Genomic DNA, 19,740 nt, shown 5'->3' on the forward strand with positions numbered 1-19,740 from the left:
CCAGAGGGATGGCCGCTCTGGGGGTGTGAGGTAAAAGGGAAATTCCCGATAAAGAGGGATGGACTGGCCAGACACCCAAAAATATAGCAGACATAGTATTTTTTCCTCTTTTTTATTGAAGTATAGTTGGCTTACAATATTTTGTCAGTTTCAGGTATACAGCAAAGTGATTCAGTTATGCATATATAAGTATACGTCTGTACCTTTCAATTCTTTTCCATTATAGCTTATTGCAAACTATTGAATATAGTTGTCTATGCTATACAGTAAAGCCTTGTTGTTTATCTGTTTTATATGTAGTAGTGTGTATCTGTTAATCCTATACACTCAATTTATCCCTCCCCTGCCATCTTCCCCTTTGGTAACCGTAAGTGTGTGTTCTACGTCTGTGAGTCAGTTTCTGTTTCGTAAATAAGTTCATTTGTATTTTTTTAGATTCCACATATAAGCGATATATGTCTTTCTTTGTCTGACTTACTTCATTTAGTATGATAATCTGTAGGTCCATCCATGTTGCTGCAAATGGCATTATTTCATTTTTATGGCTGAGTAATATTCCATTTTATACACACACCATATCTTCTTTATCCATTCATCTATTGATGGGCACCTAGGAGCAACCATAATATTTTTTTTAACATTGTTTAATTGAGTTATAGTCATTTTACAATGTTGTGTCAAATTCCAGTGTAGAGCATAATTTTTCAGTTATACATGAAAATACATATATTCATTGTCACATTTTTTTTCAATGTGAGCTACCACAAGATCTTGTATATATTTCCCTGTGCTATGCAGTATAATATTGTTTATCTATTCTACATATGCCTGTCAGTATCTACAAATTTTGAACTCCCAGTCTGTCCCTTCCCAGCCCTAGCCCCCTTGGCAACCACAAGTTTGTATTTTACATCTATGAGTCTGTTTCTGTTTTGTATTTATGTTCTTTTTGTAGATTCCACATATGAGCTATCTCATATGGAGCAACCATAATATTAATATTGAATACCATTAATAACCAAGATGTCTGTTACTATGTTTAAATGATGCTTCTAAAGTGCTTAAGGCTACTTGAAGGTTATTTTCTTAAACAGAATAAACTTCCCCTTCAATTTCTTTGATACTTGCTGTGCTGAACTGAACCAAAAAATATAGCAAGATAGAGATATTTAATTTTATTCCATTTATTGTGTTGGGTGTAGTAATTATCATAGGTTTCTCAGTATTTTGGACATGGTCATATTTCCTATTTATTTTTGCTTCCTCCATGTGTAATCATGCCTTACACAATACTCTGTTTATATCAGGGGCAAAATAATTCTTGTTGAAGAAATGATAATACGTGGGACCACGTGATTCAGGGAAGTCTGGCTTCTTTTGAGGCTCATTTGTGGAAGTGTATGCATCTGGTGAAAGGAGGGACACGTTGACAGCTACAGGCCAATTAATTTATTGTATCACTGAGGATCTGTAATTACTCTGAAATAGTAGTTCCCCAGGATAAATTTTAATTAGTCTCTAAAGTTGATAATAAGTGAGCTTCGGTGTTTTCTGTGCTTCTGTTGATTCTAGCCTGATTAATAATGTCTTAGATCTGCGTTCTGTGCACTTAATAAAGGAGGACATGTGCATGTTGGCAGGCGGCCTTGCAGAGGGATTACCAACAGGGTAGGGCTCGGGCACCACGCTGTCGGCGTGAGTCCTGGCTCTGCCGCTTCCCGAGTGACCTTGGGTGAGTTGTTTAACCCTCCGTGCCTGCTGTCCTCACATGAAAAATAGAAAGCATAATACGCTGCCTGGTAGGCTCATTTCGAGGTCATTCTAGAACAACACTTGGACTTGTGCCTAGTTACAGAGTAAGCGAAAATAAAGTAGGCGGGTATTGTCATTTGGTGAAAAATGGGTGAAAAGCTTAAAAAACAATACATTACTAACTAGTAAACGTGGCTTGTCTTTTCCATGTGCCTTTATATATTGTCAAGAAAGATTATTCTTGCACCTTGTAGTGAAAATGGAAGACATTTATCAGTAAGGTTTGCCATTGGACAGAGAGGTTGGGGATGTGGTGGTGAGAAAACTAATACTCATTGGGTGTCACCCACGGGCCAGGCACCTGGAGTGCATCCCCCACGTCCCCACACAGTTCCCTGAGAAGCAGTCATGTCTGTGTGGCTCCAGATCTCGCCACGCCACTCTCTCTTCCAAGTAAAATAAAATCCCTGCCCGTCTTTATCCAGTGAACCCAGTCAGAAGGTGGGACAGTGCGTTTGAGGTCACTCACTCGTTTTATGACCTTGGGTGACCTCTGTGACCCTGTCTCCTCCTGTTTTGTACCTTAGCTTTCTTTACTTTCTTGGTGGGCAAGCTCTCCTAAGGTCAGTTCCAGGCAGTGCAAGCCCTTTGATGTCCTGGTCCTGTTTCTCCAAATCCCCAGACCGTGTTTACTGCTGGCCTCCACCCTCTTGGCCGTGGCTGCTTTGACTGCCAGACCTATTGTGAGGCAGCTAAACCAGTGCTTGAACTTGGATGAACAGGGAGCCGAGGCCCGGGGTGTTCCCAGAGCTGTGTACTTCCTCTTGCATTTGCTTTGTTTTCATTCCATGGATCAGAGAGAAGACTGTATTTATACCGCAGCTGCAAAGGCAAGACACTGAAACGTCAGTACCGCTTTAGGTGTCCTGCTGTTTCAGAATCTTTCCTGTGTTCACAAAGTTCAGCAAAGCAACTCTCTTTCCCACTTTTAAAAATTTTTTATTTATTTATGTATTTATTTATTTAATGGAGGTAATAGGGATTGAATGCAGGAGCTGGTGCAAGCTAAGCATGTGCTCTCCCACTGAGCTGTACCCAATCCTCGATGGACCCTTACCCATCACAGATCAGACTGAGGTTTCTTACGTCCACAGGCTGGCTTCTTGGAGAGTCATTCTGGTGTGTGTGGGCGTAACTCCATCTCCGTAAGGTGTCACTGGATACCACTTGGTTTATAGCCATGTTAAGTGAAATGCCAGTGGTCAGGGACGTGAAGTAGGGGCTTTCCTACCGATTTTCCATCTACCTGCTTCTTTCATGCTTTTCACACTGGCACGTTGCAGGCCTCAAAGTGGTGTTAGGAGTTTGCAGTGAGAACTTGACTGCCAGGTTTTTTCCCTTCTACACACATGCAGCATAAACAGACCATGGTTATGACTAGTCACAGTAGCTTTGACCTGTTTTCATCTCATTGCTTGACCCTGTACACTGCTTCAAAGCAAATATCCTCACTGACAAATAGGTGTTAAGTAAACCGGGAAGGATGCGAATTCTGGTCGTGCTCGTTAGCAGGCTTCCCTGACAGCAGAGCGCCTCTTCCAAGGATTTAATAAATGGACAAAGTGTATCAGCATGTTCCTCCTGCTGCTTTCACCTGGTCAGGACTAATGAGGTACCACCTATTTAATGATATGCATTGCCTGTTTCTACTGCATCTGGGAACCTAGTCATGCACTCTTCCTTCTTTAATTATCTGACTCCAAAGAACATTTCAAGAACTTCTGAAGTCATTATTTCACTTTTGAATGTAAGAGTTACTCTTCCCCTCCAGACACATAATCTCTAATCATTTTCTTCATATAAAATTGACAATTCATTTGTCTCCTAAGCAATAAGACATGACTGCCTCTGTGCATAATGAAGAATTGCGAAGCCTGAATTTATTGTGAAGCACATAGCAAAGCTAATTGCTTTTAAGCACAGAAGTCTAATCAGCATAAAGGATTAGAATTTAGACACTCATTGAAAGCTAGTGGCAGAAAAGACTTTAGAGATCATTTACTATCCACTTAGTTTACAGATGAGAAAACCCAGGTCCATAAAGTTAAGAAACTTCTGAAGGTTGCAGGCTAGCTCTTGGTGAAGCCAAGTCTAAAATCCTGCTCTTCGGGGTCTTCATACTTTTTTATCTTAAGTGAACCTACTTTTTCATATTTTACACATTTTGAAAAAGAGGTTGAAGTGTATTTTATTTAAATGTATTTTTAAATGTACTTGAGAGGAAATAGGATTTGTTGAAGAACATAGATCTTTTAAATCTTAATGCAAGATCAGGTCACATGTGACCTACGGCGGGCAAGATTTCCAGATCTCACCCCAAGCTGGAAGAACTTTTTCCCTCGTAATTCTTATATGACATTCTCCACCTGTCAAATGACACTTGTCCTGTCATATGTCACGTTTATTTGTGTCCATGACTTATCTTCTCTACTCAATGATGGATTCTTTAAGGATGGAATTTCTACCTTTTATATCTGTGGCTTCCTAAACGCCCAGTGCACTGGCTGGTGCGAATATGGAATAACTACCTCTCTCCTCTTTCTTGTCTCTCCTGTAAACTTTTAGTGTCAGATTTCAGGAGTCGCTAAAACAATACTGGCTTTTTAATCTGATGAAGGAATTTTCTGTTTGTTTTAAACCAGTGAAATGCTGACACACTGCAGCTGATAACACAGGACAGGTGGTAAGTTGAGCAGGAGCCTGGAAGTTGGTAATGTCATTGTGTTGTGTTTCATCTCATTATTTCTGACTGTCCGTACTGAGCAGGGTGAAATAAAGCTCAGGCTAGTGGAGCATTTTAAGTAATTAAGGAGTTAGAATTTACTTTTCTTTTTGCACTGCAGTTTTAAGAGAAAACTGATTAAAATGTACAATTTGCTTTTTTGTGCTCGCTACGTCTAGAATGGGAATAAAGCTAAGATACCACTGCACCCACATCTAGGGGAAAGTCAAAGGCTGGGAAGTATTATTCTGAAGACCATTTGTTTCCTGTCTGCGTTCATTCAACGGATATTTACTGAACGCCAGCTGTGTGCCATCTGATACTGGACTAGGCACTATGCAGACAGTGGTGAATAAGAAAGAAATGGATTCCTTCCCTCAGAAAACTCGTAGGATGATGGGCAAGGCAGGTAAGCTAGTGGGAAATGACAGTACTCTGTGCCTGTTCTGATGGGAGAAGCAAGGCTTCTCCGAGGGCACACAGAAGAGGACACTGAGTCTTGGGGAGAGCAGAGCAGGCTTTCTGGAGAGAGTGGCATCTCGGCTGAGGCCTGCAGGGTAAGGGAACTTAGCCAGGTTGGCGCGGTGGTGTTGGTAAGGGTGCTCCAGGCAGAGAGACCCACTTGTACGAAGTCACAGAGGCAGGGGGAGCTCGGTGCACCTAGGTACCGGGACAGGTCCAGGAGGTCTGGGGGTGGGGGTGCCAGCTCCGCTGCGGCAGCGCCTCCGGGCTGTGAGGGAGTGACGCGGCCCTGCACGACCTCTCAGGAGCGGGGCCTTGTGATTTGGCTCCTGCGGCTTATTGCCGGGCAGAAATACAGCCCTGTGTAATCATAGATAGAAATTTTTCAACAGAAGTTTGGAGTCTAGATATTTATGAGAAATCTAGCTATTTTTTTGATGTTGGTAATTACTTAGTTTTTTTTCTAAAATACTGTGTGATCCAAATAAAATGGTCTTCCAGCTGGCTGCAGCCTGTGGCTACCAGTTTATCATCTCTGATCTAGAATAGTCGTTCTCAAAGTGCGGTCCAGAGGCCAGCATCAGCATCGCCTGTGAACCCGCCAGAAACGCAGACTCGCAGGCTCACCCCAGATGTAATGAATAAAACACTCCGGCGGGCAGAGGCAGCGGTCTGGGGTTTAACAGGCCCTGCTGGTGATTCTGATGCAGCTGGAGTCTGAGAACCGGAGTTCAGAGCTGTGCCGTCCGATATGGTCGCCGCACGTGACCAAGGAGCTCTTGAAATGGGGCTGGTCTGCACTGAGATGTGCTCCACGTGTAACATGCATACTGCTTTTTGAAGACTTTTGTATAAAAAAAAAATCAATTTTTGAAATATGAATTACATGTTGAAATATTTTGCAATATATTCGGTTAAGTCAAATGTATCATTAAATTCATCTTTCTTTTCAAGGTTTAAAATAAAGCAACTAGAATATTTAAAATTATGCATGTGTTCTATTTCTATTGCTCTGTGCTAGAGTACAGTTTGTGGGGCAGGGAGTGTGGGTCAGTGAGGCTGAGGCAGTTGTGCAGAGATGAGCCTTACAGGACTCTGTCAGCTGTGTTAAGGACCTGTCCTTTGCCCCTAGGAAAACTTGAAATGATCTGAGCTAATGAGAAGTGTGATCAGATTGGTGTCTTGGATGAACACTGACTGCAGAGTGACTCATGCAATGGGAGTGCTGCATCGTGCACACAGATATCACGTGGAATACGCCAGTGGGGACCTTCTGGTCTACCGTTGACATTATACGTGTTCTATTTAATATATTTATGCAGTGCATTTTACTTGGCTGGGTGGAAGAGGAGGGCTTACCGAAAGATGAATAATATAATTTTGTCCAGTCCAGAAAAGAGACACTGAGAGGCAGGCTGGGGTTGTAACTGGAGTACTAGTTAGGAACAAAGACTCTGGGAGCTGATCGGCCAAGAGATTGGATCCCAGCTCCACTGCTCACTAGATGAGTGACCCTGGGCAGGTCACCTCTCTAAGCCTTTGTTTTCTCATCTGTAAAATAGGACTAATAATAGTGCCTACCTCATTAAGTTATTGCAAAGGTTTAAATGAGCCTTTCTCTTTCTTTCTTTCTTTCTTTCTTTCTTTCTTTCTTTCTTTCTTTCTTTCTTTCTTTCTTTCTTTCTTTCTTTCTTTCTTTCTTTCTTTCTTCTCTCTCTCTCTCTCTCTCTCTCTCTCTCTCTCTCTCTCTCTCTCTCTCTCTCTCTCTTTCTTTCTGTCTATCTACGAGCTTAGAGTAGTGCACATTATGAGCAATTCCAATGATTACCACCACTCAAGGTGGACTGGGATGGGAAAGAAGGAGCTGGGTTAAGGAACGAGGCAGCCTCCATTCTGAACTGGAATGCTGGTGTTATGGTACTGTTTTCAAATCCTGGTTCTCCCAAGACTGCATACTGCAGCATAGTATGGATAGAATTTCTTAAACTTGGGGCCACTGTGATTTTACTTTGCTCATGTTGTTAGTTTCTTTCACCCTGGTCTGCATTCTTCAGCCTTCATGCTTTCACTTCTCTCCAGGAACGCATGTTTCTATGTTTGTACATTTCTCAGTCTTATCTAAATCATCATCATGATCAAACGGTTAAAGACCTTCAATATCTCCTCTTGCAGATCTATTTCCATCAGCCATATGTCAGCCTGAGGAAGGAAGTGAGTAATGACTATTTCTAATGTCCTGTCAGGGCAGTGAAATGGGCATTAATCTTCTCTGATTACTAAGTGGGTTCTAGGAAGTAGAAGAAACTCCAGGGCAGACATTTCTTGTGAATTGTGTGAAATCTGCACGTTCTAAGCGTGCTCGTCCCATGGAAGATGGCGAGTGGCTTTCCTATGGCGTACCCAGATGAAAACCCTAGGAGCAGTCTAACCTGTCCCAGGTCTCGCCCTCCCTTCAGTCTCAAACCTGATTTCACGTCTTCCACGCAGCCTTCATGTTTTCTCAGTAGCTGTTGGCTCCCACCCTTCTCATAGCATTCATCATTTTTGGCAACAATAAATGAATAGAAACCAGAAACCACCAGAATGTTCCATCAATATGGAACTGCTTAGATAAATTATAACAACGTAATGAAATACATGCCGTGGTTGGAAAGAAGGAGGCAGCTCTTTCTGCACTGATATGGATGTTCTTCAAGATAAACTAAGTGAAAAAGATGTGACAGAGTTTATATAACTTTGCTGCATACAATGTCTGTTAAGAAAAAATACACAATATTTTATTGACTTTAAGACACCACTGAATGTAAATGCATTATTATCTTATTTATCAGTAAGAAAAATTGTTGCCAGTCAAAATTATGACATCCTAGATTAAAAGACTTTGATGTGTCTTTCAAAGATGGAAAAACTGTCAGTCTTAGAATGGCTAAAATATGGCTGGTTTGTGTTTGTGTGTACGTGGAATATCTCTAGTTACCATCACACTCTACAGGGACTTAGGGGACTGGAGCGGCTCCGCTCCGTGGGCTCCTCTCTCGGTGTAGGCTGTGTTGACCAAAGACCTTTGGCTATACGTCTGTGAGGCGCTGAGGGAGGCCACAGAGTGCTGTGTTCACGTGGTGGTGTCTTTATCTGGTGTGTTGATTTACTAGTCTCTTTATCTGGTCTACATCCGTTGCACTGATGGCTTGCTGGTTTGGGAGTAAACAGTGGAAGAGCTTAGAACCAACTCTGAGCTGTGATGACTAGTCATCCTGGAAATAAGAAGAGACGCTGTGTTTTATCACTTGCTCAGCTTTGTAAAGGAGGCCAGAGAGTTTGGCACTCGGTGGGTGACGAGACACCGCCACAGGAGTGTTAAGCTGGGTTGTGTTGTTTTAATAAGATCCTGGCCTTGGAGGAAGGAGGTGGGGTGGTGGAGTGGGCAGGGAGGCTCCTGGCTTCTAGGGGAGATGCGAACAGGTGCTGGGGTTTCCTCTCCTTGAGGTTTTCCCCTGCACTGAGCACAGGTCTCGGCAGAAAATAGCCTCAATATGTTGTGTATGAAAGAAAGTCATCGAAGGAGAGTTACAGGCTGGAAAGTGGGAAGAGACTGAATGCAGTGGAAACTGCAGGGAAAGTCTCCCTGTTTAGGCTGCTTAGTAAGGACTCAGACTCTCAGGAAATGTTCCTGCGAAGTTTGGAGAAATTCTGTAGGGTCATGTGGGATGATTCAAACTGAAGGAGAGTGTGCTCAGAATTGGACATTGCAAGTACATCATGCCCTGCAAATACGGTACAGTCCCTCCCTGACACAGTTTCAGGGCAAGGAACCCACAGTGTGCGTGTGTCCTGGGCCAGTCCTTTTCCGGAGTCCAGATCTCCCTCAGCTTACAATGGGGTGATGATGTCCTGATAAATGCATTGTAAGCTGAAAATATCACATGTTGAAAATGCATTTACTACACCGGATGTACCCCACCTTGTGGCTTAGCCTAGCCTGCCTTAAATGTGCTCAGAGCCCTTACGTGAGCCTACAGTTGCCTACAGTTGGGCAAAATCATCTAACACAAAACCTATTTTATAATAAAGTGTTGAATAGCTCATGTAATTCATTGAATGCTGTACTAAGTGTGAAAAACAGACTGGTCGTGTGGGCATAGGATGGTTGTTTCATGTATGGATTGTTCACCCTCATGATGGGGTCGGAGGTGCCACTCGCTGACCAGAATCACGAGAGAATCACACCACACATCACTAGCGCAGGAAAAGATAAAATTTGAAGTCTGCTTTTTACTGAATGCATATCAATTTCACAGCATTGTAGAGTTGAAAAAAAATGTGTGTGTGTATATTTTTATTGAAGTATAGTTGACAATGTTGTGTGTGTCAGTTTCTGGTGTACAGCATAATACCTCAGTCATACATGAACATACATATATTCATTTTCATATTTTTCACCATAAGTTTCTACAAGATATTAAATATAGTTTCTTGTGCTATACAGTATGAACTTGTTGTTTATCTATTTTATATATATTAGTATCTGTGAATCTCGAACTCCCAATTTATCTTTTCCTGCTCCCTCCCCCAACCCCTGTAACTGTAAGTTTGTTTTCTATGTCTGAGTCTGTTTCTGTTTTGTAAATAAGTTCATTTGTTCTTTTTTTTTTTTTTTTAATTTCCACATCTGAGTGATGTCATGTGGTATTTTTCTTTCTCCTTCTGGCTTACTTCACTTAGAATGATGATCTCCAGGTCCATCTATGTTGCTGCAAATGGCATTATTTTATTATTTTTTTTTTACAGGTGAGTTGTATTCCATTGTATAAATATACCACAGCTTCTTTATCCAGTCATCTGTCGATGGACATTTAGGTTGTTTCCATGTCTTGGCTGTTGTATATAGTGCTGCTATGAACATTGTGGTGTGTGTATCTTTTTGAATTAGAGTTCCCTCCAGATATAGAAAATATTTTCAAATGTGTTTAATTTCTGTTGACTTGGAGGAAAATAAGGCAAGTTGCAGAGAATAGTATGGTACTTACAAAGAAACATCTAATTATTTTGTCCCCCACTACAGCTTACTATCTACATTAATGTGACTTTACAATTCCATTGTCATCATTAGCACAACTTAATTATTCCAGAAGAGTCTTGCCCAGCAAATAACTGTTGTTCATTGTATGAACTTTCTGTGAAACATCAACTCTTCACTAGGAAGCACCAAAATTGATAGTTACACCCTAGGACTCTTTGATCCCCCATTCAAAATCCTTGCCTTACTACTTCTACCAATCCTGGACTATTCTATCATGATCTTTGCCCAGCCCTAGTCAAACTCCCACATTGAAAGACACTTTGAATCAAATTTCAATAAAATCCATCTTTGACTTTCTTTCTCAAATAAACTACCAAAGCTCCATCAAGGTGGTGGTCTCCTTTACCATAGTGAGCAACAGATTCAGCTTCCTCCCGTTAACAGGTTACACTGGTGAGAGCCCGGGAGCCGGCATCTGACAGGGTGTATGCTTCTGTGTGCTTTTCCTGTGAGCAGGAAGAAACAGGCAGGAGTAACCACATCAGGCTCTTAAAGCTAATTGCCTGGTAGGGGTGAATTCTTAATTTTCTTTGCATTATTTCACTGGTTGTGGTGGACACGTGTCCATTTTATAATCCTGGAAGAGGAATTTAATTAAAGGTTTTACAAGAGAATCAAAACTGTGTATATTTGCTTAAGGGACCATGAGTCTGTTCTCTTTGAGGTTTGTAATCCCACAATTAGTGCTTCATAACAGCCCTTGAGTTCACAAAGATGCCTCTTTCTAGTATGCATGTTTTTAAAAAGTGTTTATAAACAGGAAACTGGTTTCCCTGTAGTCTTGACTTTGTTTTATTCAAGTTGGAAAACCCCTTTGGAAAATCCTCACTGAAACTTGATGCAGAATCTGGATACCTTCTTGCATAAAGAGCTCAGTCATTTGGAACATGTCACTTCCACTGTCTGTTAATGTCAGTGTCCTAAACCACATGAATGACAAATGCAGCTGCCCTGGACATAGATCTAGCATTTCTAGACCTGTCAGCCCTTGTTTTTCACCCTGCACTCCAGTTTTGATGATCTCTCCCCAAGTACAGCAGAGATCAAAACCCTGAGGTTCATACACTATATGACAGTAGATATGAAGGACAGAAATTTTACTTTGTCTGGTTTGCTGCAGCTCTTAGTAAATTTTAGGAAGAGGAACACACTAGGCCGTTGTTCTAAGGTATCTGTATAGTGAGATTGGCTGTTAATATAAACTTCTCATGGGAACTACATTCACTCCTAAGAGGAGACTATGTCTCTGCCCTTCTGCTAAACAGACCAAAAATACGTCCCCCAAATATTGTACCTCTCAGTCTGAATGAGGTTCAAGTCAAGCACAAATGAAGCTTGCTTCCTGGTAACATCTGTGACAGGAAAGCTGTGTCAGAGAGAGTAAAAGTACTCAGGCTTTTCAGTTGTTCCCATTTATGTTGGTTTTACTGGAATGATAGTAGTGTGATGGGGGTGTATGCTTGCACTAGTGATCCAAGTCAACATCAGGATGAACGTGGCCTCCTGCTGTTCTCCAGGAATGAAATAATGGAGAGAATCTGATGGCTTTAGCGATGCTTCTTCATCTCGAGTGTGCGTTAGAACCAGCTGGAGGGCATCCGTGCTCTCCAAGTCAGTTGGATCTCAGTAGCCTTTAGGGTCTACTTGCACCTGGGGTGCAAAGGACAGATCCTTGTCACTAAGAAGGAAGAGCCAGGGTAGCAGAAGAGCCCAGGCAGAAAAACTGGATCTTCTAGGAACGTTCCATTCCCAGCCACAGAAACCACAGACCTATGCCAAGACTCCTTCATAAGCCTGGTAATGGCAGCAGGGGCCAAGCAAATGGGTGCCTGGGGCTTATCAATAAGATCAGGTCCAGGCGTCACCCACTGGCGAGACTGGGAAGCTGCATCAGGTGTGGACTTTGGAGGCAAACAAATCTTACTTTTGAATTCTGCTTTGGTGCACTGGCCACAGCTGTTCAGTCTCTTACATGCATTATCCCTATCTGTAAAAAGGGGATAAGAACTCTGCCTTCCTTACCTGTTTTTTTTCTTCATAATTTTATTTTATTTATTTATTTTTTTTTACCATTTTTTATTGATTTATAATCATTTTACAATGTTGTGTCAAATTCCAGTGTTCGGCACAATGTTTCAGTGATTCATGGACATATACACATTCATTGTCACATTTTTTTCTCTGTGAGTTATCATAACATTTTGTGTCTATTTTCCTGTGCTATACAGTGTAATCTTGTTTATCTATTCTACAATTTTGAAATTCCAGTCTATCCCTTCCCACCCTCCACCCCCCTGGCAACCACAAGTCTGTATTCTCTGTCTATGAGTCTATTTCTGTCCTGTATTTACGCTTTGTTTTTGTTTGTTTGTTTGTTTTTGTTTTTGTTTTTGATTTTTAGATTCCACATATGAGTGATCTCATATGGTATTTTTCTTTCTCTTTCTGGCTTACTTCACTTAGAATGACATTCTCCAGGAGCATCCATGTTGCTGCAAATGGCATTATGTTGTCGGTTTTTATGGCTGAGTAGTATTCCATTGTATAAATATACCACACCTTCTTTATCCAGTCACCTGTTGATGGACATTTAGGTTGTTTCCATGTTTTGGCTATTGTAAATAGTGCTGCTGTGAACATTGGGGTGCAGGTGTCATCCTGAAGTAGGGTTCCTTCTGGATACAAGCCCAGGAGTGGGATTCCTGGGTCATATGGTAAGTCTTTTCCTAGTCTTTTGAGGAATCTCCACACTGTTTTCCATAGTGGCTGCACCAAACTGCATTCCCACCAGCAGTGTAGGAGGGTTCCCCTTTCTCCACAGCCTCTCCAGCATTTGTCATTTGTGGATTTTTGAATGATGGCCATTCTGACTGGTGTGAGGTGATACCTCACTGTAGTTTTGATTTGCATTTCTCTGAGAATTAGTGATATTGAGCATTTTTTCATGTGCCTTTTGATCATTTGTATGTCTTCCTTGGAGAATTGCTTGTTTAGGTCTTCTGCCCATTTTTGGATTGGGTTGTTTATTTTTTTCTTATTGAGTCGTATGAGCTGCTTATATATTCTGGAGACCAAGCCTTTGTTGGTTTCACTTGCAAAAATTTTCTCCCATTCCGTAGGTTTTCTTCTTGTTTTACTTATGGTTTCCTTTGCTGTGCAGAAGCTTGCAAGTTTCATTAGGTCCCATTTGTTTATTCTTGCTTTTATTTCTTTTAGGAGAAAATTTTTGAAATGTATGTCAGGTAATGTTTTGCCTGTGTTTTCCTCTAGGAGGTTTATTGTATCTTGTCTTATGTTTAAGTCTTTGATCCATTTTGAGTTGATTTTTGTATATGGTGTAAGGGAGTGTTCTAGCTTCATTGTTTTACATGCTGCTGACCAGTTTTCCCAACACCATTTGCTGAAGAGACTGTCTTTATTCCATTGTATATTCTTGCCTCCTTTGTGGAAGATGAGTTGACCAAAAGTTTGTGGGTTCATTTCTGGGCTCTCTATTCTGTGCCATTGGTCTATATGTCTGTTTTGGTACCAATACCATGCTGTCTTGATGACTGTAGCTCTATAGTATTGTCTGAAGTCTGGGAGAGTTATTCCTCCAGCCTCTTTCTTTCTCTTCAGTAATGCTTTGGCACATCTAGGTCTTTGATGGTTCCATATAAATTTTATTATGATTTGTTCTAGTTCTGTGAAATATGTCATGGGTAATTGGATAGGGATTGCATTAAATCTGTAGATTGCCTTGGGCAGTGTGGCCATTTTAACAGTATTGATTCTTCCAATCTAAGAGCATGGGATATCTTTCCATTTTCCTTACCCGGTTTTTGTAATTTAAGAATTCTATTGCCAAATACTCTTAGCTTCCTTCTTTGGTTGGTCGAAAACTTGCTCTTGGGAAGAACTAAGCCTCTCAGTGGTGGGAGCTGCACTAGGTGGCTGCACAAGGTGGCTGCAAGGACCAGGGTGAAAACAGGCAGGTGCGCGGGTGCCGGAGCCCAGCCTCGCTCACCCAGCATCACCCTCCGGGCCAGCTCATTGCTGCTGTACCAGCTGCCTTCCTGACTCCCGTCTACTCTAGCCCGGGAGAACAACATACCGAAGGCAGCAGAAGAGAAGCTAGGGAGCATTCTTCACACACTAGAAATCCGACAGCAGAAAGACAGTGGTTTGGACGGCTTCAGAAGAGCAATGCCCCTAAGGCTGAGAAGAGATTCCAAGGAGCACCTGAAGTCTAGGAAATACAGAAACAGAAGCCGTGAAAGAAGACTGTATTTTTTTTAATTGAAGTATAATCAGTTTACAGTGTATCAGTTTCTGCCGTACAGCATCCTGTTTCAGTCACACATATACATACATGTGTTTGTTTTCATATTCTTTTTCATTATAGGTTACTCTAAGATATGGAATATAGTTCCCTGTGCTATACAGAAGAAACTTCTTGTGTATCTATTTTACATACAGTAGTTAATATTTGCAAATCTCAAGCTCTCAATTTATCCCTTCCTACCCGCTTTCCCCTCTGGTAACTGTAAGTTTGTTTACTGTGTGAGTCTGTTTCTGTTTTGTAAATAAATTCATTTCTGTCTTCCTTCATCTTTCTTTTTAGATTCCACATCTGAGTGATATCATATGGTATTTTTCTTTCTCCTTCTGGCTTCACTTAGAATGATGATCTCCAGGTCCATCTATGTTGCTGCAAATGGGATTATTTGATTCTTTTTTACAGGTGAGTAGTATTCTGTTGTATAAATATACCACAACTTTATCTAGTCATCATCTGTCGATGGACATTTAGGCTGTTTCCATGCCTTGGCTGTTGTAAATAGTGCTGCTGTGAACACTGGGGTGCATGCATCTTTTTGAATTAAAGTTCCCTGTGGATACATGCCCAGGAGTGGGATTGCTGGATCATACGGTAAGTCTATTTTCAGTTTTTTGAGGAATCCCCACACTGTTTTCCATAATGGCCGCACCAAACTGCATTCCCACCAGCAGTGTAGGAGGGTTCCCTTTTCTCCTCACCCTCTCCAGCATTTATCATTTGTGCACTTTTGAATGATGGCCATTCTGACTGGTGTGAGGTGAGGTGATACCTCTTCATAGTTTTGATTTGCATTTCTTTGATAATTAGTGATACTGAGCATTTTTTCATGTGCTTATTGGCCATTTGTACGTCTTTATTGGAGAATTGCTTGTTTAGGTCTGCCCATTTTTGGATTGCATTTTTTTTTTCTTATTAATTTGTAGTAGCTGTTTATATATTCTGGAAGTTAGGCCTTTGTCTGTGTCATCTTTGGCAAATAATTTCTCCCATTCTGTAGGTTGTCTTTTTGTTTAGCTTATGGTTCCCTTTGCTATGTAAAAAGTTATAAGTTTAATTAGGTCCCACTTGTTTATTTTTGGTTTTATTTGTATTGCCTGGGTAGACTGCCCTAGGAGAACATAAGCCTGTGTCTTTGAACTGATATCAGATCATCTCAATAAGAAAAGCTAATGTGGTTTGACTGTTTCATGGGAGTCTGCAGTCCTATTCTGGTCAGCAAACTAAGCAAACCAAGAAGGGAGACTCAGCACACGCTGTGAAGTTCAGACTGACTGGAAATTCAGACATGCGTGGACATTTAGAGGGACCAAAGTTTCTCAGGACTGCATTTTGTGTGGGTCCAGTTTCCTTCAAGACCCCAAGAGAGATGCTTTGGCAATTCCTCGTATTGTGAAAGCAAGAATCCTGGCATTCTCCTTAGACAATTTAAGGAATGGAGTTTCCACCAACCTGTTAGAGGTAAGAGGAAACTCTTCCACGTGGGCCCTTGTCATTGTTAGTTCTGTAAGAAAGAACGTGCCACGCTTTGGCTAGCCTTCTTTGAAAACTTCTAAAAACAAACAAACGCAAGACAGTTTCAAGACAACTAGGGAAGTGTGACTATGGACTGTGTATGAGGTACTAGGGAACGACCGTTGACTCTCTTTGGTATGAAAGTAGGATTGTGGTCGGCCAGGAGTTGCCTTTATTCTTAGATGTATGCTGGAGCATTTAGAGGGTAAAGACTTATGATGGTTGTGACTGACTGACTTTCAGATGGTTTGGTTAAAAAAAGAGGTGGAGCGGGAAAGGTTAATCACTGTTGGGTCTGGGAGGATGTATGAGTGTTCACTGACCTAGTCCTTCCACGGAGCACTTTTGAAATCTTTCTAAATCAGTGTGAATATAGATTAATTACACACTAAACTACAGTGTAAATGTGTGGTACCCTACACAGGCATAGCTCATTCTACTGCACACTGCTCTAGTGTGCTTTGTAGATACCGTGCTTCTCACAAACTGAAGGTTTGTGGCAGCCCTGCGTCGAGCGAGTCCACCGGCACCACGTTCCAGTTCGCTCACTTCATGTTTCTGTGTCACGTTCTGGTGATCTCTGCGATAGTTCAGACTTTTCCATTACTGTGTTTGTCTTGGTGATCTGTGGTCTGTGTTACTACCATGGTTTGCTAAAGGCTCAGCTCGTGGTTAGCTTTTCTCCTGTCCGCAATAAGGTCTGTTCTAATGGAGGTATGGAGATTGTTTCTTTAGACATAAAGCTATTGCACACTCAGGAGACTACAGTAAAGTGTAAACCTAACTCTGTCCGCACCAGGAGACCAGAAAAGCCACGTGGCTCCCTCTGCTGTGATGCTCGCTGTACGCGGTGGTCCAGGACAGAACCTGCAGTGCCTCGGAGGTGTGCCTGCAGCTTTTCTGGCAAGTAAATGGAACTGAAGCCACTAGAAAAGGTTGAGCCAGAGGCTCAGTGTGGCTGGGTCCATGGCAACTTCTCTCCTGTTATTTAAGTTTAAAGTCACAGAAGCAACAGACTCCTCTCTCTTGTGACACACCTGGTTCATTTCAGGGGGTTCTCTCAGCCTTTAAAAACTTTTTTCCCCACTAAGTGTTCTGCAGCAGGAGCTTGCCCAGGCCTCTGCAGGAGACTGTTACTTGGGCACCAGGACTTCAATCCCCTAGAACTCAAGAACAAGAGGCAATGTTCGTCAGGCTAAGTTATCTCTTTATTAGGAAAGCACCACCACCACAGTCTTGGAAATTACTGGAATTTTATTTGCCTCAGGCTTATGACTTGCAACCAAAGACATTGTGCAAAGAAAGCAAAGATTAAGTACACTTTAGGGAGAAGGAGACGATACACGTTGGTAACACAGGAGACCAGGTCGACAAAAGAAGCCATCCATTACACTATATAGATTGCAGTATTCAGTAGCGGTTTCAACAAAACATTTTTTTTTAAATCAAGAGCGAAAAAATTAAGCAATGTTTACAGTAGACTTAAATCTTATACAATTCAAAAAAGCATTTTTTTCAGATCATATAGAGCATAAAATGGAAAAATGCCTATGTAGGTGAAGTCTAACTACTGTACATTTATCACCTATTAAAGTTGCTTATATGTACCACAGTGTAAAAAAAAAAATACCGAACAAATAAAAACCTTGAAAATTGCCTGATGAAAAATAAAATAACCAGTGGCTTTTAATGGCTTCTCCTGGTTATCAGTGCTACAAAAAGACAAAACTCTTCTCATCTGAATGGGTGATAAAACCAGGCACAATGAACTGTTACCAAATCAGCCCCACCTGTAGAAATATACTGTCCACCCACGTATCTTCCATCAAAAGCTTTTGTTTGTTTTAATCTTTGAATCTTTGAGGCCCATTTGGTCACAATATGTTACAATGTGTGTGTGTGTGTGTGTGTGTGTGTGTGTGTGTTTTTACACCATGATATCATATGTTTGTCTGGCACTACCCTAAAGCTAGTTTATAGATGATGATGATATAGAAACAACCCAGTGCCCACGTGACAAATGAACTCACTGGGTAGGGACGAGAAGGGGGGAGGAAGGAACTCAGTTTTACCAAGAGAAAAATGTCTGCACTGATCACTCATCGTCAGTCCCACTCGCTTCTGACTGTTCCTGAAAGTAAAAATGAGATAAAACGGAATTAAGTTACATGCAAGAAGAGGAGGACAGTAAGCCAGAGGCAACGCAGAAAAGCAACGACAGGAATCAGTGAACCCTCCCGGTAAGGGGGCATCGGCAGCCCCAGTCCTGAAAAGCGGGGCGCCTCCTCAGAAACCGCAAAGCGATGCCCGCCTCCTCTGCCGGTCGGCTCATGGCTGATAACTTCTGTTTTCAGCACTGTGTTCACAGGAGAAAAAGTGCCATGCACGCGATTTCCAGCCCCGCTGAGTGTACTTAAAACAAAGGATTGTCAATGTATTTTAAAATGCTGTGTCAAGGGCTGGGTGGGGTGGAATAAGAATTCTGAATCCTTGTCGTCAGAGCCAAGTGGCAATGTATCGAAAAGAAATCAGACCAGCATCCATGCGAGCATGGAAAATGAACTTCCCAGAAATAAAAATGGGAGTGGGTGTAGACGCGGAGGGCACCTGAAAAGGCAGGGTATTAGAAGCACGAGCCAGCGCGGCTACCCTGCCGCCCGGCCGGACGGACTTAGGCCCTGGGGGCCGGGATTCAGCGTGCGCTACCGATTTACACGACCTGCAGCAGAACACGCACCGCCTAGGCGCTGGTTTCTGTGATACGCTGAGCGTGACATCTGTCTTATGACACTAATGTAAGGACTGAAGGTGGTACCATAGAGGGAGGAACTTAATTCTGGGCCTGGCTCTACAAAGGCTCCCTGAATTTTTTAAATATTAAAAACAGCAGCTAATTCATCTGGGTTTCCTGCAGGGCACTGTGAGTAGCAACTCAAACCAAAGACTGACATGATAACATGTTTTCTCAGTTTTCCATCAAATCATCATTTCCTCTCTATACCGCTGTGTGGTAGGCACCATGCTCGGTGTTATGGATATAAAATATTAACGGGTCATGGAGAAAACCATTTGCCAGTAGGCACTGAGAAGATAAGAAAGGGGGAAAGGGAGCTTCACTTAGTAGGTTTTCATTTTTGAAGACTGTTAAAAAGGCAGTAAACAAAGCCCCATACTCTTTGCTCTTAAATCACGCGGCGCAGCTCACATCCCTCACTGAGGAGGCGCCTTTCCTTCCTGGGGAACAACGCGGCGGGCTGGACGGGGCGGCCACTTACGTTCTCATCCTGCTCCTCGTCGCTGTCGAAGTCGCTCACTACGGGCTTGGCTTTTCCTCGATTTGGCCTTTTCTTGCCTTTTCCTTTGTCCCGGCCTTTCTCGTCTTTTTTATTGAGCTTGATTTTCACTTTAACAGATTTTGCTACAACAAATCAAAACGCACAGCAGTGAAGACTCACAGGGCAGTGTTTTTCCCCGTAAGTGAAATGATGGTCTACCTGCAGGTGACAGCGCCAGCGCCTCGGGCGCCCAGAGCGCGCGCGCTGTGAACCTGTTCTCCGCCCTGCGCCCCTAGGGAGCGTCCGCACCCCCTTTCCCGCGCACTCACGGCTCAGTCTGCATAGGAAGGTACACACTCACCCTAAAAAGGTGACAAGAAGGAACGTGGTCCCATAGAGAGAAGCTGGCCTGGGGCCTCTCCCTGTCTCTTACTGGCTAAACGGGGCTCCTCCAAACCAGGGTAGGGAGGATAGAGTGTAAAGGATTAAAACAAAAGCCAGTGATTTTAGTGTAAAGATAACTCCAGTTGACCTACAAAGAAAACTCAAATAGTTG

At 42.3% G+C, this 19,740-nt stretch overlaps 1 protein-coding gene and 1 long non-coding RNA gene across 7 annotated transcripts in view; one reads left to right on the forward strand and one right to left on the reverse strand.

Annotated features, from left to right (window-relative positions):
• LOC141577452 (uncharacterized) overlaps positions 1–17,047 on the forward strand; it is a 34,502-nt gene extending 17,455 nt beyond the window's left edge. The window contains exons 2-3 of the long non-coding RNA XR_012506363.1: positions 14,680–14,799; positions 16,709–17,047. This is a non-coding gene — a long non-coding RNA (uncharacterized LOC141577452). The remainder of the gene's footprint in view (positions 1–14,679; positions 14,800–16,708) is intronic.
• A 98-nt stretch (positions 17,048–17,145) lies between these two features.
• Positions 17,146–19,740, reverse strand: part of SMARCA2 (SWI/SNF related BAF chromatin remodeling complex subunit ATPase 2) — a 164,626-nt gene continuing 162,031 nt past the window's right edge. For all 6 annotated transcript variants that reach the window (XM_074361638.1, XM_074361640.1, XM_074361639.1 and 3 more), the window contains 2 exons: positions 19,185–19,327; positions 17,146–18,040 (listed from right to left, as the gene is read on the reverse strand). In XM_074361638.1, coding sequence (XP_074217739.1) covers positions 18,005–18,040; positions 19,185–19,327 — 179 coding nt within the window. In that variant the 3' untranslated portion in view covers positions 17,146–18,004. The remainder of the gene's footprint in view (positions 18,041–19,184; positions 19,328–19,740) is intronic.

The sequence above is a fragment of the Camelus bactrianus genome, chromosome 4, assembly GCF_048773025.1.
Source record: "Camelus bactrianus isolate YW-2024 breed Bactrian camel chromosome 4, ASM4877302v1, whole genome shotgun sequence".
Classification (NCBI taxonomy): Eukaryota; Metazoa; Chordata; class Mammalia; order Artiodactyla; family Camelidae; genus Camelus; species Camelus bactrianus.